The sequence below is a fragment of the Caenorhabditis remanei genome, chromosome III (assembly GCF_010183535.1).
Source record: "Caenorhabditis remanei strain PX506 chromosome III, whole genome shotgun sequence".
Lineage (NCBI taxonomy): Eukaryota > Metazoa > Nematoda > Chromadorea > Rhabditida > Rhabditidae > Caenorhabditis > Caenorhabditis remanei.
In genome coordinates this window covers 16,960,559-16,980,635 of record NC_071330.1, presented here as the reverse complement: position 1 = coordinate 16,980,635, position 20,077 = coordinate 16,960,559, and the positions used below count along the sequence as shown (strand labels likewise).

At 37.2% G+C, this 20,077-nt stretch overlaps 4 protein-coding genes across 4 annotated transcripts; 2 read left to right on the top strand and 2 right to left on the bottom strand.

The window, feature by feature from the left end:
* Positions 1-1,178: 1,178 nt before the first annotated feature.
* On the bottom strand, positions 1,179-1,490 carry GCK72_011750 (uncharacterized protein; the record flags this gene model as incomplete). The annotated part of the gene is made up of 1 exon (XM_003100814.2): positions 1,179-1,490. The coding sequence occupies one exon, from the start codon at positions 1,488-1,490 to the stop codon at positions 1,179-1,181; it is 312 nt and encodes a 103-aa protein (XP_003100862.2).
* A 1,278-nt stretch (positions 1,491-2,768) lies between these two features.
* GCK72_011749 (uncharacterized protein) lies at positions 2,769-5,207 on the top strand (the record flags this gene model as incomplete). Its single annotated transcript, XM_053728654.1, has 13 exons — positions 2,769-2,816; positions 2,862-2,932; positions 2,982-3,057; positions 3,101-3,181; positions 3,226-3,419; positions 3,477-3,752; positions 4,139-4,331; positions 4,376-4,446; positions 4,495-4,570; positions 4,634-4,714; positions 4,761-4,872; positions 4,919-5,000; positions 5,054-5,207. 13 exons carry the CDS (start codon positions 2,769-2,771, stop codon positions 5,205-5,207), a joined length of 1,515 nt encoding a protein of 504 aa, XP_053588231.1.
* Positions 5,208-6,584: 1,377 nt separating this feature from the next.
* On the top strand, positions 6,585-6,853 carry GCK72_011748 (uncharacterized protein; the record flags this gene model as incomplete). The annotated part of the gene is made up of 2 exons (XM_003100832.2): positions 6,585-6,685; positions 6,730-6,853. 2 exons carry the CDS (start codon positions 6,585-6,587, stop codon positions 6,851-6,853), a joined length of 225 nt encoding a protein of 74 aa, XP_003100880.2.
* Positions 6,854-9,119: 2,266 nt separating this feature from the next.
* Positions 9,120-18,870, bottom strand: GCK72_011747 (uncharacterized protein; the record flags this gene model as incomplete). Its single annotated transcript, XM_053728653.1, has 11 exons — positions 9,120-9,341; positions 9,392-9,877; positions 10,295-10,451; positions 10,496-10,588; positions 10,944-11,443; positions 15,702-15,880; positions 15,928-16,016; positions 16,814-16,911; positions 17,036-17,218; positions 18,121-18,567; positions 18,736-18,870. 11 exons carry the CDS (start codon positions 18,868-18,870, stop codon positions 9,120-9,122), a joined length of 2,589 nt encoding a protein of 862 aa, XP_053588230.1.
* Between the last annotated feature and the right edge of the window lie 1,207 nt (positions 18,871-20,077).

Sequence of the window (20,077 nt, the reverse complement as noted above, 5' to 3'; positions counted from 1 at the left end):
CACGCCAAACTGGGTTTTATTTCAGAAGAGAAGAAGAAAAACATGAAAGTTAGAGGAAGATGACGGAAGAGAACGAAAGGACCTGGGAATAGATAGAGCAAATGGCGGAAGAAATCCTTAGATTGGCCGAGTAGCTTTTCTTTGGGACGGTAGCAAAAAGTGCTCAATAGATAAAATTTGCAGCATAAATTTGTCTATCGATTGGAAAAAACGGGACATTAAAATATTAAAAACAGTCAAGTTACAGTCAATTTAAGCCTGTATTCCGCCTTCCGCCCTGAGACCATTTGGCGATATTCTAAAACATAGTCGAAAATTCGACTCTTTTGCAAAAAAAATGCACAATTTTTTCAAAAATCTTCAAATTTCTACAGTAGCCGGGCTGGTCGGGCCGAGGAAAATTTTTCAGTCGGCCCGGCCCGGCCCGGAATTTCCCAACCCTGGTCGGAACAACCTGTGATCAAGTTACTGAAAACTTGCTAAGCCGGAACGGCATGTCCCCTGGGAGAAGGGATCGAAAGATTCAATAGATACAGTACTGACCATAAAGAATGCGACACTCTGCAGTTTTTAGTTGAAGGTTGTCAACTTTTTGAGTGTGAGACAGGCTCCCTGATAGTCTCACAATATCGATTGTTTATGGAGTGTATAGATCACAGAGAGAGCTTCATTTTTGTAGTTGACAACTTTTTTCTACAAGCACATCCTAAGAAGTTATCAATCGTTAAAGTATTACCTTGCTATTTTTGAACTTTTTCAGTGCTAAAAGAGGAGATTTTCGAGCAATTAACATTGACGATTGATAACTTCTTAGGATGTGCTCGTAGAAAAAAGTTGTCAACTACAAAATTAAAGCTATTTTTGTGATCTATGCACTTCATAAACAATAAATACTGTGAAACTATCAGAGAGGCCAACTCACACTCACAAAGTTGACCATTTTCAACTAAAAACTTCTAGTTTCGCATTCTTTATGACCAGAACTGTACATCATTGAATTTCAGCCCCCTAAAAAGGAAATGCCATGAAAGTTTATTTCAGAAATAATGAAAACAAGAAACATCAGAATGGAGATGAATGAGAAGTCAATATTATCAAAACAAAAAAGTAGCGACACTTTTATTTCGACAATAAGTATAAGGATTTAAATCAGAAAAGTTATTCTCCCGGTCTAGCAATTACTGTTCCACTTTTACGTAATAACTTTCGAATTTCACTGCAAAGTGCTCTTGCATTGTCTCTCGATAGAAATATTTCATCTTCTTATTCTTTTTCATATTCTCAACTTTTTCTATCATCTCCAAAGCCTGGCGGTGCAATTCCTTCTGCCGACGAGAAAATTTTTCTGGACATTCCTTTTCCTTTTCCAGTCGCCGTCGAAGCTTTTCATTCCTTCTTTTCAATTTCGCCAGTTCTTTATGTGTTTCTTCTTGTTTCATCCTCTGAATCGCCTTATCTTGTTCAACCTGTCGATTTTCCAGCAAAACCATTTTATTTTGTAAATTATGCCACTCAGACAGAGTCTAAAACAACAATATTGAATATTGTATTTTATAATAGATACTTACCTTCAACTTTCGATTCATTTCGGAATTCAGAAGAATAGATTTTCAGAGGAAAAAGAAGAGAATATGACTGTCAGCTGTTTTCAAAAAAGAAATGAAGAGAGGAGAGTGAGGAAAAGGAAACAAAGAAGAGGGATAAGGATTAGTCCGTTGTCATGGATACCTCCTTTTCTATACGTTGGGCTCCTCAAAGAGCAGATTGATAGCAATATGCCCTATCGGCAACTGAGACATTACATCATTGAAAGTCAGAAATATATTGGAAAATTCGGAAAAAAATTGATCTCTTAAAATTAAATAGTTTTCAAACGTCTAGGTTTGAAACCTCCCGGAGCCGAAATGTGCGAGACAATACAATTAATAGATTTACAAGATTTCTCTCAAAACAAGATAAACACTTCTCGCGGATTCTTACCAAATATGGTATTATAAATTCACAACACTGCACCGCATGGCTTTCCTGGCAAAAGGATATCATATTTTTTATTTTTCAATTGAAAATGCCAAACTTTGAGAGTATGTCATAGTGAAACTAACTGATTGGCCGGTACTGTACGTTCTACATAGGTCTACCGTCAGGAATAACCACACATGTAATAGTAAATGTTTATCTTATCGATCTCTACTCGTTGATCTATCTAATTATCTTATTCTGAAAAAATGTAACTTTTCTAACTTATTTTTTCTCATGCTTAACTTGTTTCGATTGTCATATAAAGTAAAGTTGTAACCGAGCCAGATCCTTGGACGCTCTTTGAGATAACTCGCTTCAAAAAAGACAATTAGGAGTCGATCAACCTGTTACATTGCCTTGGACAGCAGGGTCTTGAATCAAGGCGAGGTCACTGAATAGGTATTACAGCGGTTCTCACTGAACTCATATCAAAAATGAAATTATACTTGTGTAGAGCTCACCGAAATCTGCAATTTGATAGATCGACTCCTAATTGGTTATTTTGAAGCGAGTTATCTCAAGGCCCGCCCATGGCTCGGATCAGGCCCGGTTACAGCTATGATAGATGAGGCCTGTCCGTTCTCAATATACATATGAACCAATCAAAAATCGAGATCAATATAAATTTTAAATTTCTTATATTTTCCCCGGTTACCCAGGACACCCTAGATCAATAACAGGGTGACCTTTACCCTTCTAGAAGCGCATTTCCCTTCCTTCCAAACAGTTCGTTCAACAAAAACGAGAAAATGCCCGACGTGGATCTCAACCAAAAAGTATGGGGAGTCAAAGCGAAGGTGAGTTAGAATTAGCTCCGTATCCCAGTAGTCACCAAATTTCAGACCCACTTCTTGATATTCGCTGCCATTCACGTCTTGGGCGGCTGTATCTGTCTTATAGTGTTTATTGATTAGTAAGTTTTCTTCTTTTCGTTTTTGCTAGTTGATTCTGAATTTCTTCAGCATGTCAATGCCATCCAATGCCCCCGACAAAGCAAAGGGCCTACTCCATATTTATTTGTATCCACTCCTTGGGGCGGTAACCCAAAAACTCAGCCAGATCAGAAAAAAATTGTTTTCAGTGTTTCCAAGCGTGCGTCGGAGCGGCTTTACTCACCTGTCTACCCTACAAATTGTTCTATATAATCGTCATGATTTTTTTGGTAAAATTTTGAATCAGTACTGTAATTTTTAATATTTTTTATAGTGCATAATTGGTGTGTTTAATTTCTTCTCGAGTGCCATTCACTTGGTACTTGGCGTGCCCAATTTTTTATTTGATGAAAAGACAGCAAAACTTACGAAAAAATACTATAAATGCGGAAATGTCGGAATACATTTGTCTGGTCTTGCTGCATCCTTTGTATTCATTTACTTGGCAATTGTTCTCTACAAACTAGGGTAAGTTCCTTAAGTACCTCCAGGTGTCTCTCTCGATGTCCCATTACTTTTTTCCAGATTTGCCAAGCCCCCACCTCCTCCACCACCACCACGTGTTATTGTCCGGAGACATGACGAAGTCGACGACGAGGAGAGTGATAGAGAGGAGGAACGACCGAAAAGTGGTGGCCGCAGGCCAAGGACCCCGCAAAAATCAGGGAAAAGGGAGCAATCTGGAACAGCTGAGAGATCCGAGGCATCGGGGACCGGACGTCTTGATAAGACAGGGAGATCCGGGGAGAAATCTGGAAAACCTGGACCAGGGAAGACGACGGAGGAAGAAATATTGGCAATGTGAACTGGAACTTGGCTACTATTGGTTTTTTAATGATACTTGGTTTTTTGAAGGGGAATAAATTTAGTTAGAAGTTTTAAATCTTGGTAGTTTTCAGAATCAATTAAAAATCATATACTGAAGCAATTAGAGGTAGATTCGACAGTTCTGATCCTGGCGGTTCCAATGCGGGGGGTTCGGACTGTGCTGCATTAGAAACATGAATGAGGCTTGATTGTGTTTACAAAGTATCTCACTATCAGTTAAAGACGCATACCATATTTTCGTGCCAGGACCAAAATCTTGAAATGGTTCATACCCCCAAACATAACAAACAGATTAGCAAATTATATAATCTTTCTAGAAGTTTCCACGTCAACCTTCAACAAAATTTTCGCTCTTCCAGAACCTTCCATGACCTCTCTCTGCACGACACCCCGGTCGCCCATCGGGTCACCCTGCCAACTAACTCCGCCCCTTTTCTTGCCACATCTACACATCCGTTGCAGTTAGTTCCACTCTACACCACGGAGAAAACAGCATTAAAAATGTCTCAATCCGTCGATCTCAACTACAAAGTATTTGGATTCAAAGCGAGGGTGAGTCGCTACGCAGTGAATTTAGAGCACAATCTATTATTCAGAGCCACATTATTGCATACTTCATTTTGGAGTTTGCTACTGCTGCTCTCCTTTTCGCGGCAGTTATTGATTAGTGAGTTATCATGGTAACGTAATACAAACATTTTTCAAACATTTTCAGTTTGAATCTTCCATCCAAACCACCTCCGGGAGTGAAGAAAATGGTGTTAGATGAATTGTTTCCGTTACCGCTTAATGTATGTTTTAGCCGTGCGTAAAAGGACGGTATTTATGGTAATTATGTGTATTGTTTGAAACAGATTGCTGTACTTGGTTGCTTTGTGAGTATTATGTTCTGTTGCTCGAATCGAATTGCCTACGGAATCATCGGAGTTTTGATTGTAAGAAATAATATCATATGTATAAAAACTATATTGCTACTTTGAGTTACTTGTCGGTATTCTTCGTTTGATGATTTCAATTTTGGGTTTAGTCGGCTATGCGATACTTGGAGGGAGCACCAAAGGATATGCGGGTAATTTCAGAAAATATTACAAACGTAAGTAACTGCAGTTTCAACAAATATAATTTTTATTTCTGTTCAGTTACGTATCTTGTCCATTGGTTTAATATGTTTGCGGAGGCTATCATCAGAATTTACATTGGCGTCGTGTTGTTCAACCTGAGGTAAGTTTCCTATTTCAGATTCTTCTTATTCCTCATAACCATGAAATTTTCAGTTTCCTCTATCCAGTCGATCCAGTTATCGTTTATGTTGAGAAGAAGCCAAATTCGAGAGTTGAGAGAAGCTTGGAGGAGAGTAAACAGAAGACGGATAGTGGTCCAGGAAACTCGGGGAAGACCGGAGGGGAGTCGGGTGGTGAAGAGGAGTGAAAAGAAAAATGAGAACTTTTCGAAATTTTTACTCGGTTTTTTTGGTAGTTATTGAAATGCCAGACTGTTTGGGAATGAACTTATTTTTTAACCTTTATCATATTGGTCATGAAGATCAAATCTATACTTTCATTTTTGTAGTTGACAACTTTTTGTATCTCAAACAGCTAGAGAGATATGGATCTCTAAACTTTCAGTGCAGACAGAGAGACGCAGAGAAGCTAGAGTGTCTAACTCTCTGGGTCGTTCGAAGATAGCTAATAGTGAGCAGACATTCAGACACTCTAGCTTCTCTGCATCTCTCTGCACTGAAAGTTCAAAAAGCTGAAATCATGAGGATTCTGAATTTGCTGTCAGATCTAGTCCAGAATCAAAAGTGACTATTTTACAACCCCTTCCCCCTTGAAAGTGTGGTTCATATTGATGCTAGCTGAAATTTGATTGCAGATTTGAAATCCTTGCAATCTCAGTTTTCGAGAAATTTTAATTTCTCTCTCTCTAGCTATTTCAGCTACAAAAATGTAGAACTAGATTAGAAAAAATTTTCTATTGTGATATTCTGGCGCGCTCTAGAATTTTCTATTTTTCCAAAAACAGTTTTTTAAACCCCTCGACCGGACTACTACCATATTTTCCTGGCCTCATACTTCCTCTCATTTTTCCCAAAAAAACTCTTTATTCAATTATTCACTACGAAAAAAAGTAAAATGTCGGAAACCATCGATCTAACTTGGATAGTATGGAAACGGACCATCAAAGTGAGTTAAAGTTACAATTTCACCTGGAAAATGGGGGCGTGACCTATTTTCAGAAACACCTCTACCAATTCTGTTCATCTCAAATTGTGACTTCTCTATTGTTGTTGATAGCTATCTATGATCAGTGAGTTATTGTTTTTTTGTTTCTTACAACCGCGCTCTACCGAATCCGAAAAAAATTGCGTGCGGAATTGAGAGACTCAGAGAAAAGGAGACATTTTTGAGGGCATTTTGGTGGAGCGCAGTTGTATGAACTGTGCCGAGCTAATAATGATTCTTGCAGCTCAAAACTATCTGCCAAAGTGGATAAGGAGATCAAAGGAATGCTTTATTGGGATTTTTTGCTGCAGATTCCGTTTCTGGTAGCTTGGATTACTGTAGTTTGGCCTAATTTCTATTCTTTAGCTAATCTACACCTTCATCATCTTCTTTCTCGCCTTCAACTTCCCAAATCGAAGCTTTTATAAAATTTATTCAATCGTTTTGATGTGCCTAGCAGTGCTTCAATTATTTTCATTCATTCTTGTCGACTCAAGTCCGAAATTGCTTGGCAAGCATTTTGCAAAGAAAGCGGAGTGGAAGAAGAAATATTATAAATGTAAGTTCTTTGCATTTATCAATGTATTTTTCCGTCTTAGGGGGCCGGATTGGTCAGCAGGCTACTATGATCATGTATGCCGTCACATTAGGAGTACTTGGTTTTATTCTGTACAAGGCTAGGTGAGTCCAGATGTCCTAATGTATAAAAGCTTTAATTTTTTCAGTTCGATGGTCCCTGTCCGGGCGATTCCACCTCCACAAAATGTTCGAGTGGTCAGAAGACAGTCACGGTCGCCTAAACCACCACCACCACAACCATCGACAGGGGATGATGAGGACACGGAATGATGGAGGAACTTGACTTTTTGTTTCAGTATTTACTTTACTCGTTCATTTTTTGAATGATTAATAAGAGATTAGTAATAAATGTCTTTTTTGTGATGATTTCAAAGCTTACAAGAGAAGTATAGTTTGACGGGTCATAACTCGGTTCATAGAAGAATTCAGCAGAATTTTTATTAGATTCGGAATTTATGGTCTCAAAAGTATCAGGTGCCAAATTCTTGACAAGAAAAGTTTTTGAAAATTGTGACGTTCAGAGCGTCGTTTTATCATTTGAGTCAATAATAAAAGTTTCTTGGAATTTTCTGAAGTACACCGAGATTTAACATTTCTGTCTGTTTCAGGTACATTCAATGCAGATTGCAATCATATATTTAGTTGTTTACGCTCCGCTGAGCCAAGAACAATAAATCTTCTCAGTCAAGAGATAGAAACCGAGGAAAAGAGAGAAGAAACAGGACAAAAACTGGCATGTGACAATTGAGTCTCACTGACTACTCGTTTATTAAGAAGGAGAGAGAATTTGAAAAAAAAGGGGGATAGTTCATGGAAGAAATGAGATCAGAAGACCAGTGAGCCATATTTCAAGAAACTTCCATCATTGGCGCAAAATCTTTTTTTTAAACCCCCTCTAACGTTTTCCTGACTCAAAATGAGCTTTAGTGGAAGAGATTTTTCGCGGAGTCCTATCTAACAAGATTTTTGCACAACTTCTCGTTTCCTCACTTTTCCAACACATTTTTGTGGTTTTTCCGATTTTTCAAGGCAACAAGAGAAATACTTAGTGGGGGTGATACGGAGAATATTTTGCAACTATTTTAGTATTAGCCATTTCCTTAGATCACGACTTTCGCTAAATTGTGTTTACAGCGGTTTTCTTCAATAAATTGTGATCTCGATGGTGTAACGATTGCTAAGTGTTACTATTAGTATTAGCAATGTGTTCATATCACAACTATTCCTCATCCGCCGGTGGCTGACCACTCGCTCAAAGTTCAGAAGACATTGTTGTAATCTTAGGAAATTGCAAATACTAAAATAAATCTAGTTGCAAAACATTCCGACGACTTCCGTATCTTAGACACGCCCATCACGTATTCCTCATGTGACCTTCTCATTCTTTATTGCTAAGTATAAATTTCCTCAGAATTATCCTAGTATAAAAAACACAGCATGAAAAGTGTTGGCATCAGTTCACTTTTCTGTTTTTTTTTCTTATTACTTACTTACTTACTGAGTTACTTAGTAAGTAAGTAAGTATTAAAAAAACAACATTCTTTACATTAGTGAATTTATTTTCATTTTTCAGATTCAAATATGCCGACCTGTTGTGGACAAGAGATGAAGTTCGTGGGAATAAACCAGTTTGGTGATGAGCGTAAGTTTTGTCAACTATAAAAAAAGACTCTTCTTTCAATTTCAGGTCAAAAAGAATACAAGTGCGACAAGTGCAATCAAAACGTATTTGTAAGAATTCTTCAGGTAATTGTTATTATTTTTTTAGAAAGAGAATTTAAAATTTTGAAACTTACAGGCAGTTATCGATATCCTCACATTAAAATGGTAATGGCATTGGTATTGGCATCGGACACCTCAAAGAGAAACGAAGAGAAACAACTTTTAAATATTTTGCTAATTTTTAAAAAATTCATTGATTTTTCCAATTACATTGGTTTTTTTCAATTGAATTGTAAAATTTTCGTAATTTTCGTAGTTTTCTTAAATTTCCTGAATAAATGTTTAATATAATTTTCTTGCAATAAAATTTGACATTTTTGTGGGAAGTGAAGCTGTTTTGTGGCAAAACGTTTGGTGACCAAGTAGTTTTTACAAACAAATTAAGAGAAAATTGCAATTAACAAAGAAACTTACTTAATACATTTTTCTATACTTGTCAAGGTCCGGGTTCAAAAAAATAACCGAAAAAAAGAAAAACAATTTTTTTATTTTTCATCGAAAATTTGAAATTTTTAAATGATTACTTAGAATTTCTTTCATTTCTGAATAATATTCGAAAGTTTTACTTTTTGCGAAAAAAACTGCACACTGGTTGCTCACAAAAACGTGTATAACTATTTTCCTAGACTTCTGCTGCAAAAACTGAATTCAGATTCAAAATCAGCATAAAATATGCTATATACCGACATAAAGTCCACAGCCTAATTATGCAATTAAATATCAATTTATTATATTTTCAAAAAACACATTACATTGTACAAATAATCAGACATGGGGACGCATTAAAAAAAACAAAAAAAATTCCCCTCCCCTCTCAAACCCATTTAGGCTTTGGTCCTTCGCCACTCGGCTTGCGGATCCCGCTGACTCTCGACGTGGCAGGTGGCTGGGGGATTACTGTAGGTCGTGTGATCCGGAGGGGCTTCGGTTTCTCCAGAACACTCATTTTGGGTAGTGGGGAACGGACCATCGGGTGGGAGCTGGTGTTGATGAGGCTGGGACGCGCGGATGTGGAGACTGATGGCTTCATTGTGATCTGGAATTCGAAAAATTGAAAGTTTACTAAATTTTTACAGTATTCCTCACCTCCCGCTTTTTCTCCGCCGTCATCATTGGCTTCCTTACAACAGGTGCGCTCATCCGTCGACTCAACGGCGCCTGTATTCCACTTGCCGCCCTCACCGTACCTACAGTAACCTTGGGTACTGTAACCACCGGTGTCGTCCGTGCTCCCGGTGGACTCCGTGTTCCGGGTTTTCGAAGCTCAGCGAGTTTGGATTGACTGGAGGGGTTGGAAGTGGTCACACTGACTATCCGCACTTTTTCCACTTTTTCAGGTGTGGTGGATGAGGGGGTGGAGATTTTAGGACGGATTATGGAGGACGGTGTTTTTAGGGATTTGGGGAGTTTTGGGGTCCCTGAGACAACTTTTTCCACAGGCTTCTCAATTTTCTGAGCAGTTTTCATGGGTACCGCTGGTTTTTCTATCACAAGCTTTTTGATTTCAGGGGATTTCAGTTCTGGAGCTGCTGCTGTCTCCTTTTGTTGCTCTTTTTGTAGGTGGCTGGCTCGCTGAAAAATTATTTTAATTTTAAAATAAAATTCGAGCAAAGAAGACAGTTTTAAACCAAAAATCAAGTGATTTGATTGAAAACTAGTAAAGTTACGGATTTTTGATATTTTTCGAAATTTACTGAAATTGCTGTAACTGGGCCAGTTTAGCTTCAAAATTTATGAAAATTTTAGCACTGGATTCAACTCGTCAAGACGCTTTGAATGAGTATAATCATGTCATGCTTTAGAGCGAGATGCGTCCCGCCACGAAAGGTGTAATTCTGGGTTACGGTAGTTTTTGTGGTGAGACCCAACTTCCACCAATAGGGGCATGACTATACTTTTCTGAACCGCCTGGACGAGCTGATTCTGAAAATACCTATTTCAGTGAGTTAAAGTCAAAAATGACAAAGTTACGGTAGTCATAGCCCTCACCTTCTTCGTCAAACTCGATATATAGCTCTCCAAATCGTTACACATATCATAATTGGTCGATGTCTTTGCAGGCTTTGGACTCTTCTCCTCATTCTCCTTACTGCTACCGGTACTGTCAGTGGGACTTTCCAATGGAGGGGGTGGTGGGGCCGTGAAACTGAAAAAAATCGGTTAGGGGGTACTGTAGTTGACACAACTCACGTCTCCGCAGTGGTCACATCCCGGAGTTTTCGGATTCGCACGTTTCCTAGCTTGTGGCGGACGTCGAGAATGTCGCTGACACGTTTTCGGGTGCTAAAATATCGCCAGGAATTAATTTTCAAAAAAAGTTGTCAACTACAAAAATGTAGCCCTTAAAATTTTACACATTTTGCTAATTAAAACTGTTTTGATAGCTCTTATCCCTAAAGAGATACAGCGCTTTAAAGATTATCAGTGGAGTGAGAGAGAGCGCAGACGGTTAGCGTGTCTGGTCGTCTGCACTCTAACCTCAAAACTTTAAAGCGTTGTATCTATTTATAGATTACAGCTACCAAAAATTTTTCAATTGTTAAAATGTGTAGAATTTTAAGGGCTATTTTTTGGCATTAAATTTACAATTTTCAGCAAAATTTTAAAAAATTTCTATACGAAAAACTAGAAGACTCACACTTCACTGGCATCACTAGACGTCCCATTTAATGCTTCAAACAGATCAGGATTATTGATTGATTTTTTCTCCTTTTTCTCCTCTATCTGCGTCTCCACTCTCTTCTCCTCTTTCCTCTGCTTCCGATTCTCTCTGGAGACATGTTCCTTTAAAGTCTGATGCAGTCTATTCAACAAAAATGTGAATATTTTCAGACATTCGTCCAGCTGAAAAGTGTGGCGATTCTCGCAGAAATAGTTGGCCAGTTGGTGTTGTAGATCACACAGCAAATCGTATTTCGCCTCGAATTCTTTCAATTCGAAACTGCAATCGATTTTTATCAACTCGAGGAATTGTTGAAATTGATCGTCTTCTGACACTTTTTCCAACTGCTTTTCAAGTTTTGATCTGCTATCTTTGAGGGTTTTCAGTGAATTCTTGATCTCGTCGAAACTGATTTGGGAGGCGTCTTTTAGGGAGGACAGTTCCGATTGGAGACTCGAGACGAGATCCGGTTCACACTGCAAAAATATATACATTTTGGGAGAAATAGCTAAATTTGATTCAAACTTTAAAAAAACCGGATTATTTCAAGCTAAAAACCATGTGGTTTACGAATTTTCGAAACTTTTCGCAGAACAAACCATCGGAGTAAACCCTGTCAATGTGAGATACTTTTTTCAACTTAAACATTTGCAATTTTAGCAGTTTTTATTGCAATCGGACGGTATTTTTTTCACAAAAATAAACGCATGCCTAGGTTTGACTCATTTTATCTCGAAAAACTCATTTTTTGAGTCATTTTTCACTAATTTTTGCAGTTTTTGGCTCAAAATCCTTCTAAACTGATTTCTTGCACACGAGAACTATAAAAATCGGCTCAAATTGGCAAAAATTGTATTAAAGTCTTGTTTTCCATTAAAAACAATCATTTTGCTTAAAAAACTCAAATTTCGAGGCATTTTTTACGGATTACCGTGATTTTTTGTCTTACAATCATTTTAAATTTGTATTTTCCATCTGGAAATCTTAAAAATCCACTCCAATTGAAGAAATCAGATTCAAAATTCAGTTTTTCAATAAAATCCATCAAACTCCCATTTCCAGATTCTATGTAGCTTACTTGAGTTCACAAGTTCAAACCGGCTTAAATCTAGTTTAGTTTTGAACTTCTTATCAAAATCGAATTATAAAGTCCTCTCGCTATACAAATTCCTCATTTTCAAAATTCGAAAATGTTTTGCTAACCTAGCAATTCATTTATCAACGTTCTTCTTTCTCCCAATTCAAAAGATTACCACTATACGAATTTCTAAAGTTGTAAACATGCACATTAGCCCTAATTATATCTGAAGGTTGCCACTATACGATTTTACAGAGTCCGAAAATGTGCAAACTTATATCACAACAACAACCTTCAATTAATCCGTTTCCCCTTTTGGCTCCGCGACAATTCACAACTGCGACATTTCGCAACTGCGACATTCCGCAACTAACGTAGGTTTCGCAACTGCGACACTTCGCAACTAGTCATTTCGCAACTAGTCATTTCGCAACTGCGACGTTTCGCAACTACGACATTTCGCAACCACGACGTTTCGCAACCATTAAACTAGCAATAGTTTAACCTAGTTTTGTCTAAAAGTGGGTCAGATAACTTTTTCTTCTATCTAATTATTTTCAAATAAGTTCCCAAGCACTTTGGTACACTCAAAATTTTTAGCTGACCCAAATATGCAAAAGCCCAGTGGTTGCGAAACGTCATAGTTGCGAAATGTCGTAGTTGCGAAACGTCGCAGTTGCGAAATGACTAGTTGCGAAATGTCGCTGTTGCGAAGTGTCGCGGTTGCGAAACCTACGTGAGTTGCGGAATGTCGCAGTTGCGAAATGTCGCAGTTGCGAATTGTCGCGGAGCCCCCCTTTTTCTATTCAAGCTCCGCCCCCTTCTCCTCTACTACTTAAGCCGCCAGAAAGAGAAAGGGACATACTAACCTGAGACGTCTTACCCGGAACAAGATGTCGACAAAAATATATATAATGATTTTTATTGAGTTCTAATAATATTTATTTCTTTATTTCTTTATTTATTGTGTAAGGAAAAAAATCTTGAGGTGAGTTAATCGTTTTGGGGGAATTTAATGACTGGCCTAGCGTTCATAGCCGTGATTTATCCAACTGGGCTGATGAAGAAGTAGATCTCCAAATTTCTTATGAAACTGGGTGCCGGTCTATTAGAGTAAATTCCTTATTCTCAGATTATCTCTACCATCAACTCTATACCATACCCAAGTCTGAGAATCAAACACAATGATCGTCCCGGTGCCTCCTACTGGATACCCAAGTATGAGTATGTACCGTCAAAGTTGAGGTGAGGAAATGAGTAGTTTCATAAAAATTCCGAGCTTGAATTTTGCAGAGGTTTTTGGAAGGACAGCGAAAAAAAATGGATAAGGAATGAAGAAGTCAACTCAAGAGAGAAGGGGAAGTGAGTCGGGGTTCTTGGGGTGTCTATAATCTAACTAGATAAGGTTATTGAGTCCGTTTGGAGTTATGGAACGTGACCTATATCATTGGAAAGCTGAGAAAGCGCTGATTCCAAGAATATTTTCAGTTTTTGGCCTCGAGGCCGGGTATTCGAGAAAAATGAGGTCAAAATTCCCAACTTGACTTGAGGCCTAAGACCCCAAGTACCTTAAAACGTAGATTATATGAAAAACCAAGTCAAGACCTACAAAATTATATAATTACCGTAAGATTTGGTTGAGTTTTCAAAGAATTTGAAGGATTTTAAAAAAATACGAAAAATGTGTTTTTGTTCAAAAAATTTATTTTGACTTTTGAGGTTAAGGATTCACCAAAAACATAAAATGCGTGCCTATCTAACTCTTCAAAAACTAGACCAGAACTAAAAGTATTTATATAATTTTGAAGGTCCTGATTTGGTTTTTCATATTAACTACGTTTTAAGGTACTTAGCGCCTTAGGCTTCAAGACTAGTCGGGGCTAAAAAGGAATAATTCGAACTTTGACCCCAATACCAGACACAGAGGGTAAAAACTGAATATATATTTGGAATCAGCATTTTTTCAGCTTTCTCCTCCAAAAATTGAATGTTTCAGACGGTTTCCATCTGCCAAAAAGAACATCTTCGGATGCCTGAAAATCCGTCAAATATTAAGATGGTAAGTCAGTTGAATCCTTAGAAGTAGCTATGACAACATTTTTCAGGGGAATTTGTTGATGAAGATACCTAGTTTGAGGCTCCACATTGTACCATCGCCAATGGTAAGTGCGCTCAATAGTTGGCTTAGAAAAAAAAATATTGTAGGACGGAGAGAGACGCAGGTTTTCTAGTAGAGCGCAATTTAGTTTTACATGAATGCTACTCAACTAAATTGAATATTTCCAGGCAATCATGGAACAGCGTAGAGTTGAGGATGATCGACCCGATTGCAGGAAAAATCGAGAAAGAATGATAGGTAAAATATTAAAAAAGTATCTTATCCTTTTCAACAAGTATCAATTTCACAGAGGTTGTTGATGTTCTCCGGCAAAGTGGAAAGGGCCGTAATATTTTGAAGGAAAAGGAAAGATTATCGGTAAGTACTGTCAGAATAGGTCTAGCTAGGACTTTTGAGCTTAGAAATTACTATTGGGGGTTTGTCAGAAAATAGGAATTTGATAAGTGCGCACTATTAGAAGAAATAACATGGTAAACCTATTGTCAATACAAAATGTTTTCAGAATACCTTTCGTTGATACACACCGATACGTCTATCTACCGGATAAAAACATCAAGAAGATAGATTTTAAAAAGTAAGACTTTTATTTTTTTATTTCTTTGGAACCAGTAATTTGTGTTTTTTTTTCAGAGAACGACATCATCAAGAGACTGCGGCCAATCCGGAAAAAATCGGGTGAAAAATGTGTTATTTTTTAAACGGGTTTTATTAATAAAATATATTTGTAAAGTGACATAATGCCTCACAATATTATGTTACCCTAACGTGTTAATTATGCTATGGTTTCAATTTATTTTCACGACTCACTAAGTTGTAATAAACAATTAACAATTAAGTGTGTGTACTGTTGTGTGATGACTATAAAGACTAGGAGAAGAGGGGATATATTCAGATTTAGTGCTTTCAGAGCTACCAGAAAAATATAGTTATATGTAGTAATTAAGTTCTGGTTTTTCTATGACAGGTGCAGTAGTCTAGTTCAAAGGCGCACATGGCAAATTTATGCTTATCCGAACCGTCTCACCCAGTGGATCCCATAATTATTAGCTTTAGATAAATACAGTAAGAACTGATAAAAAGATTCTGAGCTCGTAAAACTACAGTAGCCCAACTTCCACCGGATTATGTGTACCTTGCTCTTTGAATATAGTTTGGATTCGAATTTCTTATCATTACCTAATTATAAATTCCCTTCGCTATACGAATTCCCCAATTTTAAATTCCAAAATGTTTGCAAAACTAGCAATTATGTCACTTTACGATTTCACAAAGTCCGAAAATGTGCAAACTTATATAACAACAACAACCTTCAATTAACCCCTTCCCTCCTAATTCTATTCAGGCTCCGCCCCTTTTTCCTCTACTATTTAAGCCGCCCGAAAGAGAGAGTGAAATACAAACTACACTATGACGTCTTACCCGGATCATGTTCTGAAACCTGTTTTGTTGGATTCACCTTGTCAAGTCATTCAAAATAAGTATACTTATGACTGGTTTGGGTCCACCACGAAAACTACAGTAGCCCAGTCCAACTTACCGTCACCAACAAGTTCAACAACGAGAACTCCTGCTTGTTGCCCTTCAAATCGATCAATTTCCACATTGAATTCAACGTGAAACCGAATGCATTTCCTTGAGCATTGTTACTATTCAAATAGTTTCCCATATTCACCAGAATCAGCAAGAGACGTGGAAGAGTTGGAGACGAGAGGATTTCTGGAAATAAAAAAGTATTTGGAAATGACGTTACTGGGGTACTGTACCTTTGCTAGCACTGATTAGCACTTCCACATTTGGAGCTAGCTCACGCATTAACCGGGAGAAATCACCGAGGAAGATTTGGGTTTCTATTCTGGAAAATTGGAAAATTGGGCTACTGTAGTTTTCGTGGTGAGACCAAAAGTTAGATTTTCCAAATCAGGAGCTTTCAAATAAGTATAATCATGTCTATGTTCTGCAAATATCGATAATCCTATTTTTATTTTAAAAAATTTTGAAATTAGCTCGTCAAAACCTTTTAAATGAGTATAATCATGGCCACATTCTGAAATTTTTTTATTTTTGACAATTTTTGAAATTTTCAAAATATAATCATGGTTATACTTGTTTAAAAGGTTTCGACGAGCTAATTTCAAAAATATAATTTTTTTTAATTGGATCAAATCTAAACAGGTCACATCAGTTTTAGTCCAGAGATACCAGACACTCTGCGTCTCTCGCCCCCAAAATCGATATTCTCAGAATATAGGCATGATTATACTTTTCTGAAAGCTGGGAACGAGATGAGTATGGTTGTTATATTTGTTTTACCCAAAACGCTAAAATTTCAAAATTTCAGAAATTTTATATTTTTTTAAGAAAGTCTGAAATGTTCAAAAATTTCAGAATCTAGGTATGATTATTCTTTTCTGAAAGCTCTTTGCAAGCTGAATCCAGATTTAACTATTAAAACGCAAAAATTTTCAAACTGACCGATTTCTAACGATGTTTTCCGAAAAATCCAAAATTTTCTTATTTTCGAAAATGTTCAAAACTCTATAACTTTATCAGTTTTTAATATTTTAAACCGATTTTTCGCTGAAAAAACTGCAAATTTTTTATTCTTTTTTTCTTAAGAATTTTTCTTCAATTAAAAAAAATAAAACCCACCGTAATCGATAGAATGGGATTTGCACCAGTCGATAGACAAATGAAGAAGGAGGTGAGAGTAAGGAGATGTCTCCAGTGTAACGTTTCAGCGCTTCTTCCTGAAAATTATACAGAATTGCACTAAATTTTGAAGATAATTAACTCGAAAATTAAATATTCGAAGGCGCACCCCTAATCAGGCTAATTAGGCCACACCCACTCTTACAAAACTAAATGACTCACCTCCTCACTTGGCGGCAAGATTCCGAATAAATTCTGCAGAGCATCGATTTCAGCGACCGGTTTATTCGAGTAAATATTTTCTATGAATTCATCAACATTCTTGAATTGTTTCAACATAATTGCCACGTTCTGACTACGTTTTGGGGTAAGTAGCTCGACAGTTGCATCTTTCCGCGAGGACTTCTGAAATTTTGAGTTTTTTCTATTTTAACTGAACTCAGCTAGTTGAGAGCTTTCAGAAAAGTATAATCATGCCCATATTCGTTTAAAGTTGGGTCCCGCTACAAAAACTACGTAACCCAGGTAGTCTTCGTGATGAGACCCAATTTCCAACAAACCTTGGCACGATTATACTCATTCAAAGCGTCTCGACGTGCTGAATTGGAAAATTATAAATTCAAGCACATTGGTGTTGTTCTTAGCGAACTATTAGGGTTTCAAGTTTTTCCTTTAAACCGGGGTACTGTATATTTCGTGGTGAGACCCAACTTCCACCAAACTTAACCATGATTATACTTTTTTGAAAGCCCTTAACATGCTGGTTTCGAAAATCTTATTTTTGCAAAATGAGTATAAAAACTAACAGAGTTACGGTAGATTTAGTGAAAGGTTAGAGACCAGACACACCAAACACCCTGCGTCTCTAGCCGAAACCTTGAAAGTAACAAAAATATGTCATGATGATACTTTTCTGAAAGCCCTGGTTCTGAAAATATATATTTTTCAAGTTTTGCATTAAAAACAACTGAGTTACAGCAGTTTCAGTCTAGAGGAAACCAGACACTCTGGTTCTCTAACCCCCATTCTTGAATTTTTTGGAATCTAGGCATGATTATACTTTTCTGAAAGCTGAGAACACGCTGAATATTATTTTAACATTGGTTTCACTTAAAATCGCAGAAATTACAGATTTTCAGAAATTTCTGGCGTTTTATAAGAAAATTGAAAATCTTAAAATTTTTGAATTTTTTTTGAAACCGGCATGATTATTCTTTTCTGAAAGCTCTAAATCAGCTGAATCTAGCTGGGTCACTCTTACTTTTCAAAAATTTTAAAGTCCCCTATTTCCCTCCCGAATCACCCACCTTCTTCACAATCTCCGACGCTCCTTGTGCGACCAGCGACTCGATTCCAAAGAAGTTATCAAGTAGATCAAAATCAATGTCAACATCTGACGCTTTGGCTAGTTTCCCCCACACACTGTCATCCTGTACCGTATTCGCATTGATTTTCGACCACTGCACCGTCCGAGTCTTCGTTTTTTTCTCTTTCTTCGGGATGAACGATGTCGGACATTCGGCTCTCGATTTCGGTGCTGGAAGCGCCGACGGCACGCCAGATTTTGCAACTTTCTTTAGTAATGGTGGTGGCGGTGGGATCATCCCAAGTGGTGGTGGTGGTGGGGGTGGGGCTTTCATTTGCATAATTGGAGGGGGCGGAGGCGGTGGGGGCGGAGTGGGCGGAGCTTGATGGACCAGATTGTCGTTGGAGTCGAGCAGTTGAAGTTTCTTGAGTTGGCGTTCTGCATCGGTCTGGAATAAGAATAATCCTGCCTAGAAACCCAAAATTAGATTTTCAAACATTTAATGTAAATACTGTAGCTTTAAAGGAAAGGCACGTGTTCAAATGATTTATTGCTTTCTCTCGAAAAAGAAAAATAAATTTGCAGTTTTTGAGCTTAAAGTTTTGAAAAATCCTACCTGCGAACTAATCAACTTCAACTGATCAATAATCTGTGAGAGGAAGAATGCTCTCGCCTCATTCTCACTTCCACTACCGCCATCCTTGTCGAGTAGTAACTTGTCGAGGGTTCGTCGAATCGTATCGCTCGTCATGATTTTTGCATAACTGCAAGTTAGAAAATAGTGTGGAAAAAACAGAGATTGAGAGAAAATGAGATAATATAGTTAGGAGGGGAAAGAGCAGCGACGTGTACAACTTATGAAGGAGAAGAGATAGAGAAAAAGTGTGAACTAAAAAAATGAAGCAAATTTCAGGGAGATTATTTTTGTAATTAATAACATTTGCTATTTGCATAAGGAAAAAAGATATGAAGCGTTTTCATAAAATTTGTCAGAAGTGGTGAAGGGAAACTAAAGAATACAGAGGCAAGAAGGAAAAACGATAGAAGTAAGTTGTAAATTGGTAAAAAAAATTTGTGTAAAGAAAATTTGTGTAAATTATGTTTGCAATTTATAAAAATTAAGAACATTTAATTTAAACCGGTGTACAACGCTTGGGAGTCTAAATGTTTGAAAAATGGTTTTTTCGAGAATAGAGGGGTAATGTAAACTGGAAAAATAAATGAGGCTATCTGCAACAAAAAACCGGAAAAATAAAGAGGCTATCTGCAACACAATCCGAGTTACAATGTGAGGTGTTGAGGTCAAAACAGAATCTTTCAAGAAAAAAAGTTTGATACTGTAGTTACAGTAGCCCTCCGGTTACGGTAGCTGATATAGGTTGGGTACATCACCTAGAACCGTAGACAGGATTACGAACCGATACGATAGTTTGCTAGAGCGATATTACTGTATTTGTGATTTAGTTACGGTAGCTGGAGATAGAAAATGTAAAAAGCAAGAAAATGTAAATCAGTAAACTCTAGCAAAATTAACTCTATCCCAATGGATTCAATTGACAATAAGAAATGAACCATTAAATTTACTATTAGAAACTCTTTTAAAAACTTATAACTAGGAATTGTGATTCTGAAGAAGGGCGAAGGCTGAGGCTGAAGATAGGAAAAAAAAACTGTCAAGTAATAAAATATAGCAAATTTTAAGCAAATCATTTCGGTAGTTTACAGTTTTTGATTAAATTTAATAAATAAAAAGATACAGCGCTTTAAAGTCAGCAACTTTTAAAAAAACATTGAAATTTTTGAAATCGGAATTACTCACTTAGAACAGAAGGTAGAAAGAAAGTAGAAATTAGAAAAATCTAGCAAATTTCACGAAAATCAAGTTCGAGGTTGGCAAAACTTTGAAAGATTTTATAAACGGTGAGAAATAACGCTTTGAAACCAAGTGTACCCGAAAA